The sequence below is a fragment of the Clinocottus analis genome, unplaced genomic scaffold, assembly GCF_023055335.1.
Source record: "Clinocottus analis isolate CAN_PGR_092001 unplaced genomic scaffold, fCliAna1.0.p SCAF_13, whole genome shotgun sequence".
NCBI lineage: Eukaryota > Metazoa > Chordata > Actinopteri > Perciformes > Cottidae > Clinocottus > Clinocottus analis.
This window is the reverse complement of record NW_027175854.1, coordinates 11,341,339-11,354,065: the sequence shown is the minus strand read 5'-3', so window position 1 is coordinate 11,354,065 and position 12,727 is coordinate 11,341,339. Positions and strand designations below refer to the sequence as shown.

At 43.8% G+C, this 12,727-nt stretch overlaps 1 protein-coding gene across 2 annotated transcripts in view; it reads right to left on the bottom strand.

Annotated features, from left to right (window-relative positions):
- Window positions 1-10,002: 10,002 nt before the first annotated feature.
- The window catches only part of LOC137783415 (uncharacterized), a 53,200-nt gene continuing 50,475 nt past the window's right edge, over window positions 10,003-12,727 (bottom strand). For both annotated transcript variants that reach the window (XR_011077338.1, XM_068573311.1), the window contains exon 2: window positions 10,003-12,081. Coding sequence is in view for 1 of the 2 variants with exons in the window: in XM_068573311.1 (XP_068429412.1) it covers window positions 11,839-12,081 (243 nt within the window). In the remaining variant the exon portion in view is untranslated. The remainder of the gene's footprint in view (window positions 12,082-12,727) is intronic.

Genomic DNA, 12,727 nt, shown 5'->3' with positions numbered 1-12,727 from the left:
CTAACATCTTGCATGCGTCGCCCAAAATTTCTGACTATCCGAAAAAGCTACGCAAGCCGCAAGACTGTGATTGGTCTGCTAACCACATCCTTTCTGAGTCTCGCATTTCCGGTTTCATAACATAATACCGCTAGGCTCCATGGCTCTGTGGGTTTTGTGAGTCAAAAACTTAAAAAGTAGATCGTTGAGATGGAACATGTTTTGATCTTTCTACTGACTTGAATGAGCTCTCTGTGGAAACAGTCCTGTGTGTGTGCGTGCGTGTGTGTGTGTGTGTGTGTGTGTGTGTGCGTGTGAGGGAAAGGAAGCCTGTTGTGTGGTTGTGTGTTTGTCCATTAACAGCTAATAGCAGCTCTGTTTCTCCATTATCACTAATGGATGGAACTCTCTGGACACACAAACACACCCACACATGCACAAACACACACACACACACACACATTCAGCCGGGACCATTACTTACTCTCTCATTCCCATGCTGTCAAAATTAGCCATCCAACATAAAAAACTACACCCACCAACACAGCTCTCTAAACGTCTCAGCGGACAGGAAGTGAGGGCGTTAGGGCAAACAAGGAAGTGTTTCCCGCGGCAACCAAAGAGCTTCATGTCTAGGCCACTCGTCTCACTTCGCCTGTAAACTATGTGTGTGTGTGTGTATGTGTGTTTGTGTGTTTGCGCGCGCTATAATGATGATATGCAGTCAGGGGAATCCAAAGTGCCTGTTGACTGTTTTAATTGTCTTCTCACCTCCCTTCCCTCTCTTCTATGACTCTCTTTTCTTTGCTCTGTCCCTCTTTTCATCTGTCCTTTCCTTCCTCCCTCATTCTTTATACTTCCCTCCTTTTTTCCCCATGCTCGTCTTCACATCGTTACCCCTTCCATCAAGTGTCCTTTAATTAATTTTATTCCTTTTCTCCCCCTTTCATCCTTACTCCAACCTGCTTTTCTCACCTCTATCTTTCTCTCATTTACTCCATTTTCTTTGTTCTTCCTCTTCTCCCGTCATGAAAAAAACACTCACTTGTCACTTGTCAGTATCATATTATCTGCAGTGGCGGGCCGTGCATTTTCTGCCTGGGCCTTATAAGCTGTCTGATATCATTTACATCAGGGGTCACTAACCTTTTTAAAACCGAGAGCTACTTTAAGGGTACAAAATGATACGAAGGGCTACTTGTTTGATACAAACTTCCTGAATAACAAAGTTGCACAGATCACCTTTTATTAATAATATATGTGAAGTGTCTGTCTGATCACATATTAATGTTAATTATTCCTCACAATAATTATTAACAATTTCCACAACAATGATGGTGGGTAAAAAAAAATGTTATCACTTTGTTAGAAAAATTACAATAAAGTTATATCCATGCAAAAAATAACTAATATTGAGTTACTACTAAATAGCTTATTGTGGAAAACAATAAGCTATTTTTTTGCAAAACAAACAAGAATGAGTGCAGATATGTGAGCATCACGTCCATGCATCTTTTTTAAACAGGGTTGTAGACTTGATACGGACCCTCAATTCATGCTCAATGTTTAGCTGAGATCTGTTTTCTGAATGACAGAAAAGACCTCACAGAGATCTCATAAAGATCGGATTTTGGCAAAATGCCAAGAATCGGCGAGTCACACATGTGCAGCGTAAACTATTAACGGCGTACGGTGAACATTTAGAATCAGCATTTCCTCTTGCGCCCACCTGTAATAGATACCGCCCCAAAAGTGTGCAGGCATCCAACATAGTGTGCACGCTTTGTCACTGCAGTGCATTTTTCGGGCTTTTGTAATTTCCAGAGACTCTCGATATGCAAAGTCAGAAACGTCCGTTTATAGATCTCGGGCACCGTGTTGGCTTTTGATGTTTTCCAGTTCAGTTCAGTTTTTCTTACTTCGTGAGAAAAGGCCAGTCTGTCTTAGGCTTGAACAAGTGCACTGAAGTCTGATTGAATGAGGTGGATATGTGAAGGACATTTGACAGGCATCAGTGAGAGAGGATCTAGATCACTGAGAATGTTTGTTCTCATGTAGGTAAATCCAAAGAGAACTAACATCAGCAGCGGCTTTGCGCATGCACGATTCATTTTCAATTTGGATGCGAAGACAAAAGCCCGAGGCTCCTGTGGGACTGCCAGTTCACGTCACACACACACACACACACACACACACACACACACACACACACACACACACACACACACACACTTCTTCCAGTCCACTGTTCTTCTCTGTCCAACCAATGCAATATTAATGAGCCACAGCCCTGTTGGCTACACTAGGAATTGTGTGTGTAAGTGTAACCAACAATGGCCACGTTTCCCAGATTCGTTAAGAAGCTCTTAAGCGCTAAGAGTTTCTTAGGATCGCTCTTAAGACCGCTGCGAAAGAAGGACGTGTTTCCCAAAGTCATTCTTAGATTAAGACAATCTTCCACTAAGAAACGTAAAATCAGTCTGACCCACTCTTAACGCCTTCTTAGCGACCAAACGCTCACTGCAGCCGCGTCAGGGAAAGTTATATCTGACACTCAAAGGAATACTAAAACAATGCGTAATGATGAATGTGCGCCCACAGCTGCACAACACTGACACAAGAAAAATAATAGCAAAAGAAGAAAAATAACAATATAAAAATAAAGAATTGCCCATGTGTTCCTGTAGCTACATAAATAAAATTAATCATCATTACTATCACTCATTACGTTTTTACACAAATTCGGCATCTGCATATGAGTTTACATTAGCTATAAAAACATCAACAACCCTGTGGTATTTCACAGATATCAGGGAAACTGACAGGTGGAATTGAACTCGGCGGGAACCTCATTAAGAGAGGCTCCATGTTTAAAGGCGTTGCGGAAGTCCACGTGTGTGAGACACCATGGCTCCAATACAGCAAATTCTCGCTGCTAACCAACAGCGTCGCCGTGTTCAAAGCCAGATGGTTTACATAAATGCATATGTGCGTCAGCACTTCTCCCCACTTAATGTGCTGTCGGACCGGGCTGTCCAGTCCAAGTACTGGCTTCCCCGTGTGGAGATACAAAGCCTCACCACACATTCAGAGGCCAACACGCTGCAATTTTGCCCTCAGCCCGGAGGTGAAGCTCCTGGCCGCACTGCGTATTTATGCAGTGGGGAACTTCCTGGAGGTGGTGAGGGACGGCACCGCCTCAGCAAGGCATCGGTTTCATGGAGTGTGGCCGCCATGACACCGATCCTCCTGCTTCATGCCCGGACACACATCAGAATGCCCACCACACGGGATGAGGTCCGCCAGGTCCACCGAGGATTTCTGTGCTTAGGCTAATTGCATCTGTGTGTGTGGACCACAGGGTGTTGTGTGTGATTTATGCACTGATAAAGTGGTGGGTGATCGATTTGCCTGGCATCAATTGATTTAGTTTCATCACCACGGCAGTGGACAGCTCCCAATCAGAGATTTTTAAGACGCTTCTTTGGCGGGATCTTAAGAAGGCAGTTAAGAACACGTCTGGGAAACACCCCTATCTTAGCCAAACCCTTCTTAAGAGCCTTCCTTAGTCCTTAAGAACGATCAAATCTGGGAAAAGCGGCCAATATCTGTGCATATTACAGTCGCGTCCCTGTTTATGCATCTGTGTGTGAGTGTGTGTGTGTCATGCATCTCCAGCATGTGTGTGTATTTCTGTTAATGTGATTGTGCGAGAACCTGTGTTTAAGTGTTTGTTCCCCCAGCTAAAAGACATTCCTAAAGCTAAAGCTCTGTCAGTGTCAATCTCACACACACACACGCACACACACACACACACACACACACACACACACACACACGTGTCACACTCCCCCCTGTATCATCTGGACTTTTGTCCTCTAAGCGCCATGTGAAGTGTGTAATTGATGTATATAATACATTGTATTTATTTGTAACAAAGTATGAAAAACTAAACTGTTTTTATTACTCTTGTACTTTCTTGTGCTTTGGGAGATTTCTTAAAATCAATATTGTAACTTCATTAAGACCTATTAAGCTCAAGATTGGAAAAAGGATAAACTCTTGGAATGTTTAAACTACACTCAAAGGTCCACTATATTAGTTCACTAACAAAGACCACGGCAATAACGATATGAGTTTATGGATGGTTTATTGCGAGATAGAACAAGAGAGTTGGATTAAGGAAGCGGAAAGAAGTCGATAGATAGAGGGATGAGCGGATGTATGGGAGCCGTAATGAGAAGGGTTGAGGGTGTCATGGAAATAAGGTTGGAGGTGTGCAATGAGAGACTGCTGGAGGAAACGGAGGAGGTGGAGACTCGTGAGTGGGAGCCGTCTCTTCGGAAGCTCTAGCGATGCAAAGTCCATAAAAGATAGTTTCATAAAAAAGAGTGCTGGTGAAAGTTTCTGATGTTGTTATGTTGGAGCGGATGTTGGAGAGGTACGTGGGGGAGGACCACCGGCCAAGCATCTTAATGATGTGGTCGGATTTTCCTCAACTTGGAGTGGTGGAGGTGGCACCGATGCGGAATGAATGATAATGGAACAGGGACCATGTGGCCCTCCATGCCCTTGTCTGTGGTTTAAAGGGGGAGCGGAGGCTCAAGAGCTTCATTAAGTTGGGTGCAAGAGGACGTTTTCTGATATCGTTAGGGTGGGAATGGATCTACGTGAGGTATGCAGGGGAGGACTGAGAAACCTTACGTCCAAGAAACCTTGATAATATGGTTGGGGTTTGCTAAAAGCTAAAAATTCATTTTTCTACCTCCTATTATGGCGAGTCACTATGGGCACAAAGATGAGTGTTTTTCTGCTCTTTTTGCGGCGAAACCCCACTCAAAGTCAATGGGAAAATTTCTCGCGGTTTTGCGATTTTCGGGAAAACGACTGGGCGAATCTCTTAGAAAAGTATAGCTCACGATTCCCGTGAAAGCCGCACGTTTTGATGTATTTTGACGCATGTGCTGGCAACGCTGTGGGAGGAGTAGCGGTCCAAACTTTTGATAATAATGAGCAATAATAAGCCCGCAGGAGAACATAAAGTTGGCTTGCAGCATGGGGTCTATGACCCCATGCGGCTGAAGCCACACTTAATAAATAAAGCTGATTACTTCGCGGATTGAGTGAGGATTGAATGAGGCTGAGTGAGACAGTGAGGCCACAGAAGCGGGAACGAGCACCTACATAAATCGTCTTCAAAGTAAAAGCCCCCCCCCTCAAACTATATATATATATATATATATATATATATATATATATATATATATAAATAAAAGACTCCTGTTCTGAGCTTGGCCTGGTTCAACATTGAGTAAGCCTACACTTTGGAGGTCATTCTTGTGTTCGTACACAGTGTTTGCAGCACGACTGTGGAAGTTCCACAGTGTTGGGGAGGCTCTAGGAAATCTATGCGCAACCACTTGCACGTTACCACTGGCATCAATGCATGAGCAACGGGCTGTGGGTAGAAATGTCCATCGTCTCGTCCGCTTGAATGGCGATAAAATCAGCGTTCTTTACTTCCTCCAAGATGTAATCCCTTACAACCGACAACCGAGTATGCAGTCTAGCAACTCGTTTTGTACCATCTTCGATGTGCCTTTAAAATTGCCTTTAAAATTGCTGGCAGACTCCAGGTGCTTCTCCAGCACACAGTAGAGGGACTCAACTAAATCCACCAGTCCCTTGAACTGGGTTGTCCGTGGAGTCAGTCTCGTCATACCCACGCAAGGCCAGCTCAAAAGCCCCACAAAACTTTACAAAATAAATTATTTTTGATAAAATGTGCTGATTTTTTATCTACCTCCTTGTGTTTCTTTACTGCAAGCCTGTGACCGTCAACGAGCTGCTTACAGATGTCACTTTGCCTAATATGGCTAGCTTGAGGGAGTTATGTATCACCCTGGTGTTCTCATGTTTTCTTATTTTTTTCTGACAAGTGTTCCATGTCTCTTCATTCAGTATCTGTGCATGCTGAAGCTGACCCTGTCGACTTAAAAAGCATGCATGGAAAGCAAAATACAGCGTTAGCATGACTGCATCCAGCTAGCTAAGCCTCCCTTGTGTACCAGTCTTTACAGAAGCTCTGCATGTGCTACTCCGCCTTCACGCTGTTCAGTAGTTTTATGCTAAGTTCAGGAGGTTGATCTGGGCCCAGTTGTTTCACCTTGAGTTTATTCGCGAAGTCCTTCTCTCAAACAGGTCTTGGAGGAGAAATTCGATCGAGTTTGGGTTGAGTCTTCTTAAATGCGCTAGTGCTTGGCTTTTTCATTGTCATGTTGTTAAAATGTAACTGCAAGAGAAGAAAAGCCGGCGAGAACCCAAGAGACGAGAAGACAAGAACAAGATGAGAACAAGACACTAGCCCAGGGGTGGGCAAAGTACGACCCGTTGGGCGTTTTAATCTGGCCCGCCAATTATTCTAATTAAAAAAATTTAAAAAATAAATTAAATATATATATTTTTTAATTAAGTGTGGCTTCAGCTGCATGGGGTCAGAGACCTTTATGTTCTCAGGTGGGCTTATACACTATATTTCTTTTCATAGCCAAAACTTTGGACCGGCACATGCGTCAAAACACATCAAAACGTACGGCTTACATCGGGAATCGTGAGCTATGACTTTTTTAAGAGATTTGACCAAAAGTTTTCCCGAAAAATGCGAAAAACAGCAAGAAATTGTCCCATTCACTTAACTCGCCCGAATCCAGCGGCACGGCGCCGTGCCACACAGACATTGACGTTTTTAATAAATTACTATCTTCGCAATAAAACGTCACAGAGATATGGTTTTAAATCTGGCGGAATCAGTAGACTCTCCACTTCCTTGTCCTATTCTTGCATCATCGTAGGTGATTCACACAGTGAGACATGAGCATTCCAGACACAGCTGTGTCATATTATACACACACAGCTTCACTTTGTGTGTGAGAGAGAGAAGGGGCCGAGCAGGCAGTGTAGCCTGAGCCAAGGCAAAGCTATACTGAAGAGCACAGCACAGCTTCACAGCATGAAGGATATGATACCAGCGATAAAGAGGACAACGCCAATAAAAGGGATCCATTGACAGTGTCACGTCAATGGATCCATTGACAGTGTCAAGTGTCACGCATTGAGCGTGACTGTCACGCATTTCGGTCTTAAATCACGCCCTCCTGCCAGGCCATGTCTGGAGCACGCAGACATGACCTGGTCGCGCGCTGCCCTCACCACGGGCCACTTATCAGCCAATCAGAAAAACATATCTCTTGTATCTGGGTAAGATGTAATGACAGGCGGGACTGGAGAGCCGTTGGGCGGCACGTATTTGTTATCGTCACCGTCATCTCCCTCCACCCCAAGGGATGTATGTCACGCTTGCCAGTCTTCAAATATGTCACGCATATATGTCACGCTTGCCTGTCTTCAAAACTTGAGAGCCCTGCATTGAAAAATGGGTAAGTGTATTTACTGAACTTTGCAATAGCATATTTACGTAGTAACGGGAACTGTAAGCCAGCTGGAGCTGCTGCTAACCCGGGGCTAGTGATAGCAAGCTAACACAACATAGAGGGTGTCTATGAGACTGAACAGTCCATAATAAAATACTGTCACGATTCCCGTTAACTTTCCTGATGTGAACTTGGTACGCCTAGCAGTGTTAAATCTTTGTTATGGGTTTGAAAGACTGAAAGTATCGTGGTTAGACTAACCCGAATTAGCGCAGCGAGCTAACATGTTTTAGATGGCTTCAGGGTGTCTATGAGACTGAACAGTCTGTAATAAAATATTGTCACAATCCCTGTTAACTTTCATGATGTGAACTTTGTATGCCTAGTAGTGTTAAAACTATGTTATGGGTTTGAAAGACTGAAACTATCGTGTTTCGATTAGCGCTAGCTAACCCGAATTAGCGCAGCGAGCTAACGTGTTTTAGATGGCTTCAGGGTCTCCATGAGACTGAACGGTGCGTAATAAAATATCTTCACGAACCCCGTTAACTTTCTTGAAGTAAACTGAGTACAACTTGTAGGGTTGGATCTCAGTTGTGTGTTTTTAAGACTGTAACTGTGTTTGTTAGCTTCTGCTATCTGGAGCTAGCAGAAGCTTTTTTTTAGCTTGTGCCCTGACCATATATGGCTGTCTGTTAGCTTAGCAATGTTATCACGTAGCATTCGTTACGTGTTGGTTTGTAATCGTTACTCTCTTTCAGCGAACTAATATTAACTATTATTGATGTATTTTACAGAGAGGATTCTCAGCTGCCAGGGTCCAGAGGACAACATACAGCACCGCTGCAACAGGCTCCAGTCCGTCTCTGCAGATCACCAGGCTGCACGCAGGCCGCAAAGCCAGCCACGGCCCATCCCCGACATACAATAATAAATTTGGTTTTAGACACTTATTTACATGTGTATCATTTTATTCATATATTCAACTGCTTTTGTGAACCTAAGACCCTTCGCTAAAACAATTTCTAGCACTAAAACAGTTGAACCACATGAGTAAAGGTTTGTTTTCACAAGAGATGTGAATAAGTTCCAAAATAGTATATATATATATATATATATTTCACCTTTAGGGCCATAATATAATGTTACACTTGTGCCTTAGGACAATGGTGCCTCATTATATAGAGAGCTGAGACTGTTCTGCAATTTTAGTATGAGTATGAATCATATGCAAGTGACTTTAAAAAGTGAATTTAAGAAATTATATACAATCGAGAAAATGACCTGAGACCTCTGTGAGTTAAATGGGATTTTGCCGGGAAGAGAGCAAAAAATCCACTTATCTTTGTGCCCATGGTGACTCGCCATAATTGAAGGTAGAGACATGAATTAAAGTTTAAAACGTCGACAAAAGGCTGGAGTTTACTTGCCTAATTGAGCATTTTTTGATAGCTAGCACAGTTTGCATGTAATTATTAATCAAGTTTAGGAAAAATGTTTGGACAATTTCGGAGTTTACAATAGGTGTGTATGGCACGGAATGTTTGTTTCTAGAGTGGAGCACCAACTGACAGAGTGAAAGGGAGCGACAGAAACTTGTAAAAAAATAAAACGTATTTTGTCTTTTGTCCCACAATTTCCACTCTTCATACATGGATAGAAACGGAGGAAATATTGTGCTTGTGGTACACATGCGTCGTAGAATCCAACAAACGCATACTTTTTTGTCAGCAAGCCTGAAAGTAGCATAAAGACCGACCAGCTGCTCCATTGGACTCCATATTAAATCTGAAGTTACGCTCTTATTTATAAAATCAAACTAATATTTAAGTTATGTAAACATTCACAGAAGTCTTGTGCTTCTTAAGATTTTTTTTTTTTTTGCGATTGGGACCCACGGTTGTCTGTCAAATACAATAGTTTGAAAAGCTGTTTTCAATAAATCCACAGTCCCGTCTCTGTGACACAGGTGTACCAATCAGGGCTGACACACAGACACACACAGACACAAAGACAGACACACAGGAAGTTAACTACCTAAAATGGCTGACTTTGTGTGTGTGTCTAAGTGCGTGTGTGTGCGTGCGTAATTACAGTCACGTGAACAAAGTGGCGAGACAGAGAAGTAAATTGGATTCCTAGCATGAAGTTAGCTTTGTATTACACAATTATTACGGTCGTGTGCACGTTCGCGTGTTTTATATTGTCAACACTGTGATCATTAATTAGGTCGTATGATATTTCATGTACGTTCTCGTGTGTTCAGAACGTTCAGTAGTTTATTTCCTTAAATCCACAGTCCACTCTGCCTCTAATCAGTCTGCTGGCTCTCACTCAGTCCTTGGTTATCATGACGACAAGAGCACACAGGTGCTTCATATGAACCAATCAGTTTAACACACAAACCATGGCCGTGTCTACTACCGAACACAGAAGTGACAAACCAAATATGTTCGCGGCACCCGCGAAATTAAGCTGGTAGTGACGTCCGCAAATCTGCCCGCCTTCTTGCTCTACTCGAGATGGTATAGAAATTTGTGATTTTGCCTTACCTTCACAGCATAGCTTTATGTAGAAATAAACAAGACACATAAAAGAAACATACACTTTTATTAATCCCCTAGGGGAAATTCTTCTCTGCATTTGACCCATCCTTGATTAAGGAGCAGTGGGCTGCCCTGTGAGGCGCCAGAGGAGTAACAAGGGGTTAAGTGTCTTGCTCAGAGAACTGTGAACCGTGGGGGGACTGGGGATCAAACCGGCTACCTTGTGGTAACGGGACGACCACTCATCCCCCTGAGCTACAACCGCCCCAAAAGCAATACACAGACTGATTTCAGCATTGCTGCTCTCCAGCACCATCGGAGAGATGACCACATGGCTCCGGGTTGCAACTTGGTTTAGGGTCCTGCACTTTATGGTGGATCAGCCGAAATCCACCATCTTCGCTCACTTGCTTGGGCTCTTGCCAACAAAAGAGAGAAATAAATACGCAACTATTCCAAAAACTTTTCAACATGCAGACACAAACGGAACAAAGTGGAGTCCAAGTAGATCGCGAGCCAATTTACAGCCCAGATGTGCTGCTTAATAATGATTGAGGGGTTAGGAAAGTGGCGCGAAGGTGACTAGTTGGTAACCATGTGGGTGAATAATAGTAATGTAATAGTTGCAATGAACTTCTCCTAGGTAGGCATGCTAAATTATCAGAAGTAGCCTTCTTCTTTGTAATCCACATACACACCATATGGAAATAAAACAAGTTTGTCCCTAGATTTGTATTAGTTTTAAGAATTATCCACAGAAATCATAGGCATCATCTGCTTGAACTCACACAGTAATATAATAGGCCTACCTTGACTGACTGTACTTTTATACACATACACCCATTTCTTATGTAGTTAAGTTTACCCTGATACAGGAATCAATTATCAATTGAACACACAGGTGTATTAATTATTACAAACATGCATCAATTCTAGTATAAATCAGAAAAGGCAATAAAAGACTAGAAAACCTCAAGGGACAACACATTATTGATTAAATGACTTACATATTATTATAATCTTCCCTTTCCCTCCCCTCCCCACACACTTTTCAGCAGCCACCCAGCCACAGGCGGCGCTGCCAGATCAATGTTGCAATGCCACTGCTGGCATTGTTTTTTAATGGCTACAGTGACATAAGGGTGGACTTCAGGCTCACCAGAGAGTCATTCAATGCCCTCATGGCTGTGCTAGGCACTGACTGTGACCATGTTTGGGCCCCGAGATCTCCTGTTCAGTTTTTCTTTTCTGGCTTGCCAGCGCCACCTCCTATCGGGTGGTAGCCAGGGCCTTCGACATGCCCCGGGCCTCCGTTCACCGGGTGGTGCACAGGATGAGTGCACAGATCACTGCGCTCTTGTACACAGTTGTCCGCCACCCTACAGGAGAGGAACTCCCACGCCTAGGTGCCCGCTTTGGCCGTCTAGCTGGGTCGGCAGCCTTCAGCAGAGGGGTGGGGGCTATCGACGACTGCCACGTCAGGCTGAATCCCCCAGCAGAGGATGCTGCCTGCTATTTCAACAGGAAGCTTTTTAACTCCATCCAGCTGCAAGCCATCTGTGATGATGAATGCAAATTCATTGATGTGTGTGTGGGCTATCCAGGCTCAGTGCATGATGCCAGGGTCCTGAAAAACGGTCCCATATTTTATGAGCAGTCTTACACTCCACCATGATACTGTATCCTTGGGGATGGCAGCTACCCCTGCCTGTCCCAACCCATCAGCCTCATGACCCCCCGCCTGTCCGCAACCACCTCCAAGCACGCTACAACTGCTGCCTGTCAAAGGCGAGGTGTGTTGTGGAGAGGTCCTTCGGAATTCTCAAGACGGCGGTCAATCTTCTTGAAGGCCCTGGAGGTGGATGTGATGTTTGTGCCGGAGGTCATTGTGTGCTGCACTGTGCCGTTGGTGAGGCAAATGTTGTACAACGGTGCTGGAACCAGATGCAGATGTCGGGAAGGCAGCAGAGGACCAGCCAGTAAACCCTCCAGTTTGTGCCGGAGGTCATTGTGTGCTGCACTGTGCCGTTGGTGAGGCAAATGTTGTACAACGGTGCTGGAACCAGATGCAGATGTCGGGAAGGCAGCAGAGGACCAGCCAGTACCAGAACCTCCAGGAAATGTCTCTGGGGCAGAGAAGAGACAGAGGATAGCCGTTTAGTGCTTTGCTCCAGATCACAACAATTTAAATGCACACATTAAAATTGGATAGGGGGTTTTTAACACCAGAATTCCCCTATAATTGGCTAACAATTTATGAGTTTGTGATATTTCATAGTGCTTCTTAACCTAATTATTGTGTCAGTATGCCTCTAAATTTCCACAAGACACTACCCACATAAACCTTGAACCCTTTACTTTTCAAATGTATGCAGTTTAAAACTTAAATATTAATAAGCAGTTCATAAGAAGAATAAAACTAATCTCTTGCACATTTCAGTTTGAGCTCCTAACAGCCCGCCTATTAGCAAATGACAGCTACTCACATGATAAGGGTATGGTAATTCAGTTATCACTATTGACTCCCTAGAAAGATAAAACAGGCCAGCCCCCTAGGGTTTAAGTGTTAATAAACAGACATGTACATGGATCTGAAGTGACCAAGCTTTATTTTTATTTTTGAGATGCAATTTTTTTCTAAAAGGGTGAGGAGGCGCTCCTCTCTGGCGGCTGCCTCGCTCATTCTTGCGGCTTTCTCACTCTCTCTGCTCTTCTCTGGCTGCTGTCTCTCTCCTCTCTGACGCTTTTTCCCTCTCTTGGACGGCTGCCTCC